The following is a 13953-nucleotide window of genomic DNA, read 5'->3' on the forward strand; positions in this document are numbered from 1 at the left end:
GTTGTGTTGGGATTGTTTAATAAAGGTAAGGGCCCGGGAAATTGCCATCAATTCCGCAGTAAACACCCCACATGAGGGTGGCAGTAGATGATTTTCCGTTCCAACAAAGGACGTGAAGGCATACCCAACATGATCAGCAGATTTAGAGCCATCAGTGTAAAAAACAACAGCATCCCGAAACTCCCATAAAATTTGGCGGAAAAAGGAACGGAACACCACCGGGGGGATGGAATCTTTCGGACCGCGGCGGAGATCCATCCGAATTCGAGGCCGAGGAACTAACCAAGGAGGGGTGGAGGGGAGGGAGCGAGGAAGACAGGACAAAGAAGGAAGCCGAAAATCACGGGTAAGAGACGCAAGGCGCAGCCCAACCGGTAAACCCGCCCGAGGGCGGGAGTCAGGCGGGCGACGTCCATGGTCTGGGAATAGGATAGAATAGGAAGGATGAGTGGGAGAAGAACGGATAGTAAGGGCATAAGACACCAGAAGCTGGGACCGCCGAACAGAAAGGGGGGGGATCCCAGCTTCAACCAGGAGACTATCAACAGGGCTAGTAGGGAAGGCACCGGTGGCCAAACGGATACCACGATGGTGGACTGGATCCAGCACGTGCAGCGTGGAAGGAGCAGCTGAACCATAAACTTGACAACCATAGTCCAAACGTGACAGAACTAGAGCACGATAAAGACGGAGGAGGAGGGAACGGTCCGCACCCCAGGAGGAGTGGGCAAGGAAGCGAAGGACATTGAGTTTACGGAAACATCCTACCTTCAGGAGTCTGATATGGGGCAGCCAAGTGAGCTTGTTGTCGAAAAGAAGACCTAGGAAACGAAACTGTGGAACCACAGGCAATCTTTGTGCAGCGAGATAGAGCTCTGGATCAGGGTGGACCGTAGTACGGCGACAGAAGTGGACCACCCGCGATTTTAAAGGAGAGAATTGAAACCCGTGGGAGAGGGTCCATGCAGAGGCACGCCGTATAGCCACCTGGAGCTGCCGTTCTGCAGATGGCATCGAGGAGGAACTAACCCAAATGCAGAAATCATCCACATACAGGGCAGGGGCGACCAAGGGACCGACAGAGGCCACAAGTCCATCGATAGCAATGAGGAAAAGAAGGACACTCAAGACAGAACCCTGTGGGATGCCCGTCTCCTGGGTCCGTGGAGAACTAAAAGCAGTACCAACTCGAACTCTGAATGACCGATGGATCAGGAACTGGCGGATAAAAATCGGGAGGGGGCCCCGAAGACCCCACTGATGAAGGGTTAGTAAGATGTGATGGCGCCAGGCCGTGTCATAGGCCTTGCGAAGGTCAAAAAACACTGCAACCAAATGGCGGCGCTGGGAAAAAGCCTGCCGAACTGCGGATTCCAAGCGAAGCAAATGATCGATTGGAGATCGTCCCTCTCGAAAGCCACACTGGTAAGGGGACAATAGATCCCGAGATTCGAGGACCCAAGTGAGCCGACGGGCTACCAGCCGTTCAAGTAACTTACAACCAACATTGGTCAAACTAATTGGCCGATAGCTGTCAACAGATAGGGGGTTCTGACCAGGCTTAAGGACAGGAACCACAATGCTATCCCTCCACTGAGAAGGGAAGTCACCCTGGAGCCAGATACGGTTAAACACCCGAAGAAGATGGTGCCGTTGTGGAGCACTGAGATGTTGAAGCAGCTGGTTATGAATGGAATCTGGGCCAGGAGCCGTATCATGAGAAGCAGATAGAGCAGAAAGAAATTCCCATTCAGTGAAAGGTTCGTTGTAAGATTCTGACTCACAAGTGGTGAAACATAAGGTGACAGCTTCAGCCTGCTGTTTTTGATGAAGGAAAGCAGCTGGATAGGAGGCCGACGCTGATGCCACTGCAAAATGGGTCGCAAGATGTTCTGCGAGAACTAATGGGTCCGTACAAATGCCATCTGGGAGGTGAAGGCCTGGGAGGGGGGACTGCCGATGGCAACCTTGGAGAGAGCGAAGTGTAGCCCATACCCGTGACAGAGGGACAGTGGAACCAAGGGAAGAAACGAATCGTTCCCAACATATCCGCTTGCTCTGTTTGATTAAATAACGGGCTTTAGCGCGAAGGCGCTTAAAGGTAGAAAGGCTGGCTACAGATGGGTGCCTCTTAAAGTGTTGCAAAGCTCGACGGCGATCACGGATGGCAATGGCAATGGCCGTACTCCACCACGGGACTTGCCGACGACGAAATTGTCCAGATGAGCGCGGGACAGCACGGTTAGCAGCGCGAACAATCGCGTCAGACACGTCACGTAGGACGTCATCAATACAACCCGACAAAGAGGGAGAAAACTCGACCTGTGCAGTATATAGAGGCCAATCGGCACGGTGGAAAGACCAACGAGGTAACCTCTCCATCGGGGAGCGGGAAGGGAGCGTGATAATCAACGGGAAATGGTCACTATCACAAAGGTCGTCGTGTGGCGACCAGTGTAATGAAGGGAGGAGAGAGGGAGAAGAAAGAGAAAGATCAATGGCAGAAAAGGTACCATGACCAGCACTGAAATGAGTAGGGGAGCCATCATTAAGAAGGCACAGGTCGTGGTCTGCAATAAATTGGTCGATAAGAAGACCTCGTCTAGATGGAAAGGCACTGCCCCACAAAGGATGATGAGCATTAAAATCCCCAAGGAGGAGGAAGGGAGGAGGAAGTTGCTGAAGAAGGGTGGTTAAGGCAGCAGGTGTAAGAGTCCTGTCAGGAGGGAGATAAAGATTGCATACTGTGACTGCAGAGTCTAAGTGGACCCTAACAGCAACTGCTTCCAATGTAGTTTGGAGAGGAATCCACGTGCTAGCAATGTCTGTACGGACCAACGTACAAACGCCACCAGAAGCCCGCAAGGGTCCGACCCGATTTCGACAGAAAACACGGAACCCACGGAGGGTCGGTGAGTGAGCATCAGTAAAATGAGATTCCTGGAGAACCACACAAGCTGCTGAGTAGGACGAAAGAAGGGATTTCAATTCCGGAAGGTGACGATAGTAGCCATTACAGTTCCATTGGAGAACCACAGAACGATGGTTTAAATGAGGGCTGAACACGCTAAATCCAGTCATACCGCCGGGTCCCCACCCGTCACCGACAAGGAGGGGGCGACATCCATAAACGACAGGTCAGAATCCGGTTGTGAAGCCGGGGAAGGGACCTCCGGTGACACCAGAGGCTCTTTGTCCCGGGACTTATGTTTCTTCTTCTTTTCAGGCTGAGATCGAGGAGGGCTGTGTGGCATAATGGAGCCAGCTGCAGCAAGATCAGGAACAGAAAGAGACCGGGCGACCTGGGGGCCGATAGACCGCGGCTCTCGCGGTCGCCGCGCTGCAGCAGACCTTTGACCTGGAAGGTGCCGGGAAGGGGCATCCCGGGAGAGGCGCCCTTGACCGGCAGACGCCGAAGGAGTGGGACACTTCTCCGGCTGGGGAGGGGGAGCGGCGCCCAGAGGAGAAGGTGTGGGAGCCGCAGGGGAGGGGGGAAGGAGAGGGGTCCGGGACGGGGGTAAGGAAGGGGGAGGAAGGGATGAAGATGTAACCAAGGCGTAACTAGATGTCATGGACACAGGGTGCAATCGTGCATATTTCTTACGGGCCTCTGTGTAGCTTAAACGATCAAGAGACTTATACTCCTGTATCTTTTTTTCTTTCTTATAGACTGGGCAATCTGCTGAACGTGGAGAATGACTACCATGACAATTTACACATACAGGAGGGGGAACACAGGGACTCCCCTCATGGAGTGGACGTCCACAGTCACCACAGAGAGGGTCCTGGGTACAGCGAGAAGACATGTGGCCAAAACGCAAGCACTTAAAAACACCGCATAGGAGGTGGGATGTACGGCTTCACATCACAGCGATAGACCATAATCTTAACTTTCTCAGGAAGGGTATCCCCTTCAAAGGCCAGGATAAAGGCACCAGTATCAATACGATTATCTTTAGGACCCTTCTGAACACGCCGAACAAAGTGAACACCCCGCCGTCCGAGATTGTCCCGAAGTTCCTCATCAGTTTGAAGGATGAGGTCTCTGTGAAAAATCACACCTTGTACCATATTTAGAGACTGGTGAGGGGTAATGGACACGGGAATTGTGCCAAGATGGGTACAGGCACGAAGGGCCGCAGATTGGGCAGCCGAAACAGTTTTTATCAGTAATGAACCCGACCGCATCTTGCTCAGGGAGTCCACTTCGCCGAACTTGTCTTCAATGTGTTCCACAAAGAATAAAGGTTTGACACTGGTGAAAGTATCTCCATCAGTCCTGGTGCAAACTAGATAACGGGGGAAAGGTTTTGCCCCTAGACGACGGGCCTGACCCTCCTCCCAGGGGGTAGCCACGGAAGGGAAGGCCGAAGGGGCAAGAGAAGCAGCACTTGAGGAATCAGTACCACGCAGAGAGACGGCCGCAGAAGAGCGGCCAGAGGTTTGGACCCTTATGCGTTTCATCTGCACAGCGTCCGCCCTGATACCACCCACTCCGATCAGGGGCTCTCCTCACGGGCGCCACCCAGCCACAGCAAGGGCCGTCTGGCACGGCGGCCATTGCCGGGAGTTCCGATGCTCCAGGATGACGAGCAACCACTCCAAGGCATGCATGAGGAGGTCACAGCTCAGGTATCAGAAGTGTGATCCCTGTGTGTTCAGGGGGCTCAACCAAAAGGGTACATAGCGACCCCACCACACGGGCTGGCTACCGTGCTGGCTATGCACCCTAGCATCAGACAACGACGTAGAAGAAAAGGTGGAATATACTAGGAGGGCACACGTCGGAGACACTAGGTAAGGTGCTCTTCCCCAAATGGCTCACACTACGGAAGAGAAATTTTGGAATGGAGGTCAAACCCCAGAGGGGGACCAAGGAATGCCAAAAGGAGGAGATGATTACGCAACAAAGCCAGAGTGTAAAACCAACAGAACCAGGAGGATAGCGGGGGCCAACATAAGCAAGGACACCAATAGAGGGAGAGGAGAGGGCGAGGGGAAAGGGGTATGGAGGGGAAAGGAGGGGAAGGGAAAGGAAATGCAGCCCGGGAGAGAAAGAAGGCTGCAATGGCTCGGGGCCCCGTGCTCGCCACGCACGTATCCACGGAAGAGTTGTGGACCCCCTGGGGGGGTCTTGGATCCTTACTGGATAGGATTAACAGAGTACATCAAGAAAGTTCAAAGAGCAGCAGCACATTTTGTATTATCACAAAACGGGGGAGAGAGTGTCACAGACATGATACAGGAGCTGGGATGGACACCACTAAAACAAAGGCGTTTTACATTGCACTGGAATCTCAATCACCAAATTTCTCCTCCGAATGTGAAAGTATTTTGCTGATGATGACCTACATAGGGAGAAACCATCACCATAATAAAATTTGGGAAATCAGAGCTCACACGGGAAGATACAGGTGTTCATTTTTTTCTGCCTGTGCACTATTCGAGAGTGGAATAATGGAGAATTATTGTGAATGTAGTTCAATGACCCCTTTGCCAGGCATATAAGTGTAATTTTCAAAGTATCCATGTAGCTGTACATGTGTATGTAGATAAGTACTTGGCTAAGTTCATGAAAATGTTCAGAAGCAAGCACACAACATATACATACAAGGGTATTCCTGTAAGTACCCAGCCTGACAGAGATAGCAGTCGCTGTTGAAAAATATCTCTAGATTAGAAAGTATACAATCTATGAAGCATATGTTTCAAGTCTGAAGATGCCACATTGTTTAGTATTTGTTTGGCAGCCACCAATAGTGAACATTGAGTGTGAACTTGTGAAAATGGAGAAAATTGGTCATCGTTATGTGATACAATTTTTTTTTTTTTTTTGGAAAGGCCTCAGTGCTATCAATATTAAAGCTGAGCTAGATTCTACTTCGGGATAGTCTGCTCCTTCACTGACAACAGTAAAATATTGGGTAGCTGCGTTTAAATGAGGCTGTACAAGCTGCCAAGGCGAGCATCATAATGTTGCACCAAATGAGGTGACTACTCCGGAAATGGTGAAGAATACCCACAAAGTGGTACTAGATGATCGTTGACAAAGTGCACGAGCTAGCAGACATAGTATGCATTCATGAAGTTCAAATGTTTCAAATGGTTCTGAGCACTATGGGACTTAACTTCTGAGGTCATCATTCGCCTAGAACTTAGAACTAATTAAACCTAACCTAAGGACAACACACACATCCATGCCTGAGGCAGGATTCGAACCTGCGACCATAGCAGTCGCTCGGCTATAGACTGTAGCACCTAGAACCGCATGGCCACTCCGGCCGGCCATTCATAAAGTGTGGTACACCGCATATTATCTGACAATTTGGGCATGAGAAAACTGTGTGCAAGGTTTGTGCCGTGTTTGCTCACACTCAAGCAAAAACAGTGACATGAAAACATTTCAATTGAGTGTTTAGCAAAGTTTCTCAGCAACAAAGCTGATTTTTTGCGTCATTACATAACCACGGATGAAACACGGGTCCAACCCTTCACTCCCGAGACAAAAGAACACTCAAACCAATCGGCACAAATTGGAGAACCAACTCCAAAAAAGGCAAAGACCGTTTCATCTGCATGCAAGGTCATGGCATCAGTTTTTGGGATGCGCATGGGATAATTTTCATTGACTACCTTAAAAAATGAAAAACTATCAATGGCGAGTATTATGCAAACTTATTGCAATGTTTGGGCAAAAAAATCATGCAGAAACAGCCGCATTTGGCCAAGAAGTAAGTGTTTCTACAGGACAATGCACCAGCTCCCAAGTCCCTTATTGCAATGGCCAAAATTAATGAATTAAAGTTTAAATTGCTACCTCATGCACCCTCTGATTATTTTCTGTTCCCAAACTTGAAAAAATGGCTTGGTAGTTGAAGATTTCCAACAAATGAAGGTGCGATGTCTGCAGTTAAGGACTATTTTGAGGAGTAAGACAGTTTTCATTATAAAAAGGGTATCGAACTAAGTTGAAAAATAAATACTTTTTTCCCAAAATTTGTGTGTTTTCTTTGTAGGGGCAGGTCCTTACGGGACCACCCTCCTAATACTGTCTGCATGGAAAATTGCAAGCGAAGCTTCCTATCTACTAATCCTACACTACAGAATGCAAGGTACAATACGAATGAAATAATCTAGCTATCATAAATTCAGCATTGTGAAATTTGTGTCCCAATATGCCGCAAACATGCAAAAAGAAAAGAAAAAAGTAGGCTGCACCCTTACAAGGAACTACAACATTATGGATGATTACTCAAATGAAAAACAGATTGATTGTTCGGCACAGCTTTCTCCATCTGCAATTGAGATTCCTCTGCAATCTGAATTTACTTCCACACATATATTGGTCCACTCTCTTTTTCTATTGCAGTTCATGTCTTAGCAATAACAATGGAATGTTATTTCAATGACAATTCATTCCTCACCATGTAATCTAGTTTCAAGTGGAGTCACAGTCTATATTCTACACAGTGATGTCTCATTTCACAATGAACATCTATATGTTCAGACAGAAACTACAATGCAGCTGTGTCCAGAAAAAATAGTTTGGAAGAACTAACAAACAATTCTAGTTCAAGCTCTGGGCAATCTGTTCCAAATAGATAAGCTGGTAAAATGAATAAAGCGAGTTACCAAAATACTCCATCATGCACTAGCAGGGCTCCTGGTAGTTTTGTTATGACTAACTATTATTACAGAAACTTACTTAGTTAGGAACGCTCATCGAGTATAAAGATCCATTACCAATATCATTATCTTCATGTTTTACTTGTGTAGTACTGCAGTCACCAGATTCCATTCGCTGTCTTGCCACAGTGAACACTCTTTCAAGAACAATAGAATCTTCATAAATCAATGAACCTTCTTCATTGTATTTCTGGGCATTACGGCACATCAGTATAAAATCTTTAGCTAGATCATTCATAGACACATACTGAAAAAAAACACAATAATAAACACAAAATGTAATCATAATTTTGCAAATGGATCACTAATGCATTCTACCATTTTTACAAATTACTTTCTCAAGTCTTACTGTATAATTTCAAGAAAACTCCATTTATAAACACAATCACCGTGGCATAATTCTAGACTAGTAGCAGTAATTCTGTCCAGGATGTAGTTACATCAACAGATTCAAGAGATAAAGGAACCTAATCCTGTTGGAAAGTAATACAAAAGAAACTGAAAATAATTATTATAATTACTTATAAGAGAAGCAACTATAAACAGGAAACAATTGTTCCGCAATACACACCTTGTTATCTTCAATCCTTTGCTTAAGCTTTTTAATATCGAGAGGCCGCCTTATGATTTTATAATAGTCAGGAAGTTCCTTTCTCGAAGGCAGTTCCATAAATGGCTCACTTATGTAACGGCCATCACTGGAAAGATACACACTCAGTGTATACAGAATTTGTCATTGTTTTGATGGCAATGTATACATGTTGTTAGTTTGCAACTAATGAAACAGTTAAGTTAATAAATATGTGAAACACCTTGAATCTCAACACAAAAACATTAGAAACACACCAACCTACACACCAGCCGTCTAACTTTAACGTTATTCACTCTCTGTGATTGGATTCATAGAGGAGAACCTATGACAGACATTCAGCCCTATCATTGCTGACGGAACTATATGCTACACTACAAGCAAAATACTACATGATAGTTCTGGAGAGAGAGGGGAGGAGAGGGTGAGGAGCAGGAGGAATTCACACTCTTCAACAATTAAAAACAGCAAAATGGACAAAATATAAATTAAAATTCCAAAATACATGTAATACAAGCACACAGTATTATGAGGGTACGTTGAAACAAACGGGACTAAGAAACTGAATAGTCACAAACTGGAAGGAAAGGATGGAGGGATAGGGGACAGAAAACCGAGATATTCAGGCAGAAGGGCATTCCTGTAACTTAACTACTAGCAGTGCTTTTGGACACCCAGTACTGATGATCTGCTGGCATGGATTGAAATCACTCAACTTCTTTCAACTGATATCTACCAAATTCAATAAATTTTGTGTCAGTACTAACAGAGGTCTATTACAAGTGGAAAATACAGAGGAGCAGATACAGACACAAACAATGATGAGCCTAGAGCAGCATAGGCTAAAGAGTATACTCCAAGCAAGTTTATGTCTATAATACAAGTTTTCATATTAGAGTTAAAAGCAGTCCAAAAGAAAACAAGTACATAGTGAGGATCTGGTAATGGATGCAGCAAGAAGATATAGATGGAATTCAAGGCTAACAAAGCAATAACTGAAGGCTGCAGAGCCCATCCCTTTATGAACAGATCACCACCAGAGGTGTTACCTTTGAGGTGTGATGAGAGAGACCCTTTTGGTAACCTTGTGTGTCTTGCACTGGTAACGTCCTCCATTGTGTGTGAATAGCTATGAGCTTTGTATTGCTGAGGTGCAAGGATAGCAAAATGAACTCATTATCTTTATACAAAAGATAAATTTAATCTTGCTGCAAACCTTTCATTGAACTGTTATCTGAAATGTATTCTGGTATGCCAGTAAATTGACATTAAAATTATGTGGACAGACAAACCACCACACTCTTCTACGAAATTAAGATATTGGTGGGGGGGGGGGGGGGGGGTCTTTGTTCAAAATACTAATGTAAAATTTATTCATTTTGAGACAAAAAGAAGAACGGACGAAATCAAATGCCATATAACGAAGTAATGTTTGTTTTGAGAATGTCAATAATGATTCATTTATTTTTGGTAGCTATGTCATCTTTACTAGAGACTACAAAATGAAAAAGACCAGTAAAAAGTTAAATGGATTAGATTTGAACATGATTGTCAGATTATATCTGCACATAAGTATTATTTTTACAGCTAGTATTGAATCTTTAAAGGGCCACTTTGTGTCCTCATACTCAGGAATACAATTATGATCTCTGATATCATAAAAAAAATCCCACTGCAGGGGCAGAGACCTTCTTGATTCTTATCATTACAGTTACCTGAAGCTTTCACAATTTTATGCAAATATGCTAGAAAAGAATTTCATGGTTCCAAGTCACATCTGTCAATGTGCTTCCTGCAAACTGTTCCTTCTTCAGTTTAGGACAGTACACAGTAAGGTTCCTTTTGAAACTGTAATTGTTAAAATAAAAGTAAACACGTAAAAATTTGGGGTGAATTATACTGGTACAAAAGTCTTTGGTCACTTACCAAATAGTATCAAAAGTCTGATAGATAACCAACAAGTATTTAAGAAGAAATTAAAAGAATTTCTGAATGACAACTCCTTCTACTCCATAGAGGAATTTTTAGATATAAATTAAGAAAAAAATAAAAAATAAATAAAATAAAAAATAAAGAAAAACAAAAAAACACAAAAAAATAAAGTTGTTATATTAACTTAAGTATGTTGTTAAATTAACCTAATTATGTCATGTATTGGAAAATTCGACTCGTTCCACATCATTACGAAATATCGTATTCATGATCCATGGAACTAGTATTAATCTAATCTAATCTAATCTGTCTAGAATATGGAAGGTTAAAACACAAAGAACATTTTAGTAAAATCAACTGCAATTGACTGATTTCTTTTGTATATTTTATCAAGCAATTTATGTCTTGACCCTGTGTGTACAGTGTGGGAACTGCTGCAAGCACTGACAGATAATAGGGAATTGGAATTACAAAGTTAGGTTTCTACTAAAAAATGTAAGCAATGAATCTGGTATAACTGTGGGTTTCTCTAAGGACTCATTCTAGCAATCTAATCAAGTGATTTTAAGAACTCAAGAGAAATCTAAATATGGATGGCTGGATGGAGATTTGAAACCCTTTTCTTCTCAAATATGAGTTCTGTATCTTTACCATGATGTCACATCACTCTGTGGTTTTTGAGCACATGGATGCATGTGGAGCATGGTGCCTGGAGGTACAGAATTCATTTTGTATGTTTGCTGAAACATGAGGTGCTGTTGCCATCTGATATTAAATTGAAGCTCAGCAACTCCTACACAGTAGGTGAAAATGGGGTTAGTCCCAAATTCTACTTTGACCAGACTAAATCCCTTCAGGTATGAGGATCTGTTCATATATCTCCTGCACCCACACTGAAAGCAAATAAGGAGTGTCATTGTCTGTATACTATGAGCAAGACAAGGTGACATTCCCTACACAACTACTGAAGACAGTAGATTGATACTTTGTAAAGTTGATTTTGTTTCTCCTGGGTTCCAGTGAGGGAACAGAAAAGAGCTCCTTTCCACAATTTAGAAAATTATCCTCCCTCTTATTGTACATTTAAAACGTTAAGTAGAATTTCCTGAGTTTCGCTCTGAATTGCCACAGCAAGCTGTAATGAATCTTATTGTGTCACATGCCACAGACAATGTTGAATCAATCTGTGTAGAAATGGGACAGTTAGAATGTAATTCATGGAGCTGAAGCTCCAAGTGCTCACTTTAAGAATATTTCTGTAATTATGGAAAACTGAATTCTGTTTAACAGTTGCCTGTAATCCTCGCTAAATCTCCACACTTTTCTAGGACGCATCTTTTAGGCTTGTGTAGAGATGGCCATTCATCTTGCAGCAATTGTATGGCACCGCATGCCTTGCAATTAAAGCCTCTTGAATGTCTCCCACAGCACTGTTAACTTGGTGGGACTGTTGATGCTGTTCACGTACCCACACTGTGGCCCTTCTTGCTACAGGGCCTTGCATTTGGCCCAAACCTCGAGCAGGGCATCCAGAATAAGGTTTTTCATGGTTTCCCTATCCCAGTTCAAGTGAATGATATGGTTACTTTCAGCAATAATTTGGCAACATTTCACACTTGTTATTTAAAACGCTGTGAGGTTGTCTGTAGTTGGCATGCATTTGTATACCCACAGTGCAACAAGCGTGCTCTCACCAACCCACCCATCCATACAAAGAAAAACACACACACACACTCACACACACACACACACACACACACACACACACACACAGTTACAGAGAAGTATTTCTGATATCATGGTGTCTTTGAGCCTACTGGAAGACTGGACTGCACACTTCAACAACCTGGTGGATTGTAGTTGTAACATAATACATCCCCTTTTGAAAGCCATCACTACACTGAAACATATCAAATCAGTTGTAAAACATTCAGATTGTCTTGGTGAGCACTAATGTTGACATCTGATTTTCAGCACTGCTCTATCTGCCAGGCATGTGCAGATCTGATTACGTTTACCTCAGTGTGAATAACTGACTACTCTCCACTTACTAAATTCTACAAAGGTGGTAAAGCATAATATGAGAGAGAGCAATATTGGAGGATGGCACCATAGGAGTTCCGAAATGCGCTTGTTCCAATGAAACAGATATTCCCATTACGTAAGACCTCCTGAAATACTCCTGGGGTATATGGTTCCATGTAGAGGTGGTTGTAAACATGCACTATTTTGCACTATTTCAAATTTAAAGAGGGCAGGCTTTTAGTAAGAGCATTTTACTGCAGCAATTAGGCCATGATAAAAGTCCAGTTCCATTTCCAGGGCATAAGTCGCAGCCAGCCAATGCAGCATTCCACAGTAGTGGCAGCTTCCTCAATAAGGACCCAGTTCTCCAGGCAATAACCAGCCTTCAGGAAGTATTGACAGTACTGAAGTACGCAGTAGTACTCCTCTTTCATGTTAAGGAGCCCCCTTTGGGCATATATAGTCCAGCTGAGCAGGTATCGACATGTGTCGGTCACACATCTGTCTCCGTTTTGGGGTTAATGTCATTCTTCTACACAGTTAGGGTGTGAACTAACAACTGCTGCCTGATGACCTAACCATCATGTCACCTTCACTTTGCTTCTGTCTCCACAAGACCACCTGCCGATTTATCCTGCTGCTGCCGCCTCACGGTCTAAGGCACAAACTGAGGTCCTCCTACCTCTGCATCACTGAGGTCCGACACCTTGTAGTATCCCAGCATTCGTCACTCTGGGCAGCACTGCATCTGCCGCATCACTGGGCACCTGTCCACTACACCAGAAGTTGTCTTCCGGCCGCTGCCACCCAAGCCGCGGGGCTGTGGCTGCCACTTCCATTCCAGCACCCAGTGCATCAATATTGTCGAATAAGGCACTGCTTTCCAGTAGCATGTGTAAACTTCAGCTATGTCTGCCATGCCTACTGTACTGACACGGGGACATAGCAGGCCAATGCCAGGCTGTGCCCGAGATGAAAGCATGCGCCTGCAGTTGTTCGAGCTTAATGGAATAATATTTTCATGTACACTGACTGTTCCTGTCTCCCTCACCAGCCATATGACCCAGATATGCTGGAATGGGAGAGCCAAATGTCTCCTGACTAACCTAAAGAACAGCACTTTCACTCCTTCATAGATGTTACTACACATCGAGTCACTACACAACAGAACTACCATTTCTATAGTGATGAACTTCCTGAACTAATTTTGAGGTGCACTTTTTCATTTTTGTAGTAAATACGAGTATAGAAGTATGTAAATGATTGGAATGCTGATTGCCACCCAAACATTCATTGCCAAAAAATTTGCGTTTGGCAACAAATGTGTAAGTAGATGCAACTTCTGACTCAAGATGCAAATATACAAAATTATGCAGTGCTGCAATCTTCTTATCAGGGATTGAGTGGTATTCCTTATCACCTCAGCACTTATCGAAGCACATGCTCTGACAATCTCTCTTGTGTATTGTGCAAATAGTAAAGATTTGCCAAATACGACGTATCCATCTAACATGTCACTGATATGTAAACACCATCTGACAGTTTCACAATACAACACTAATAGGAACAGTAAGACTAGTATTGTCAAATCAAGCGAGTGTGAATGACGTATTCCTTCAAAGAACAAGTCGATACGAGTCATTTACAGAGAATGGCAATGAAATTCAGTGAGAGCTAGAGACTTCTACGCTGAAAGATATCCTCAACTTACTCACCTTACA

General features: G+C 44.2%; 1 protein-coding gene across 1 annotated transcript in view; it reads right to left on the minus strand.

Moving 5' to 3' along the window:
- The window catches only part of LOC124723063 (ATP-dependent helicase brm-like), a 256556-nt gene that overhangs the window by 26240 nt on the left and 216363 nt on the right, over positions 1 to 13953 (minus strand). Inside the window, exons 24-25 of the mRNA XM_047248240.1 lie at positions 8258 to 8384; positions 7744 to 7933 (exon numbers count right to left, since the gene is read on the minus strand). Coding sequence (XP_047104196.1) covers positions 7744 to 7933; positions 8258 to 8384 — 317 coding nt within the window. The remainder of the gene's footprint in view (positions 1 to 7743; positions 7934 to 8257; positions 8385 to 13953) is intronic.

The sequence above is a fragment of the Schistocerca piceifrons genome, chromosome X (assembly GCF_021461385.2).
Source record: "Schistocerca piceifrons isolate TAMUIC-IGC-003096 chromosome X, iqSchPice1.1, whole genome shotgun sequence".
Lineage (NCBI taxonomy): Eukaryota > Metazoa > Arthropoda > Insecta > Orthoptera > Acrididae > Schistocerca > Schistocerca piceifrons.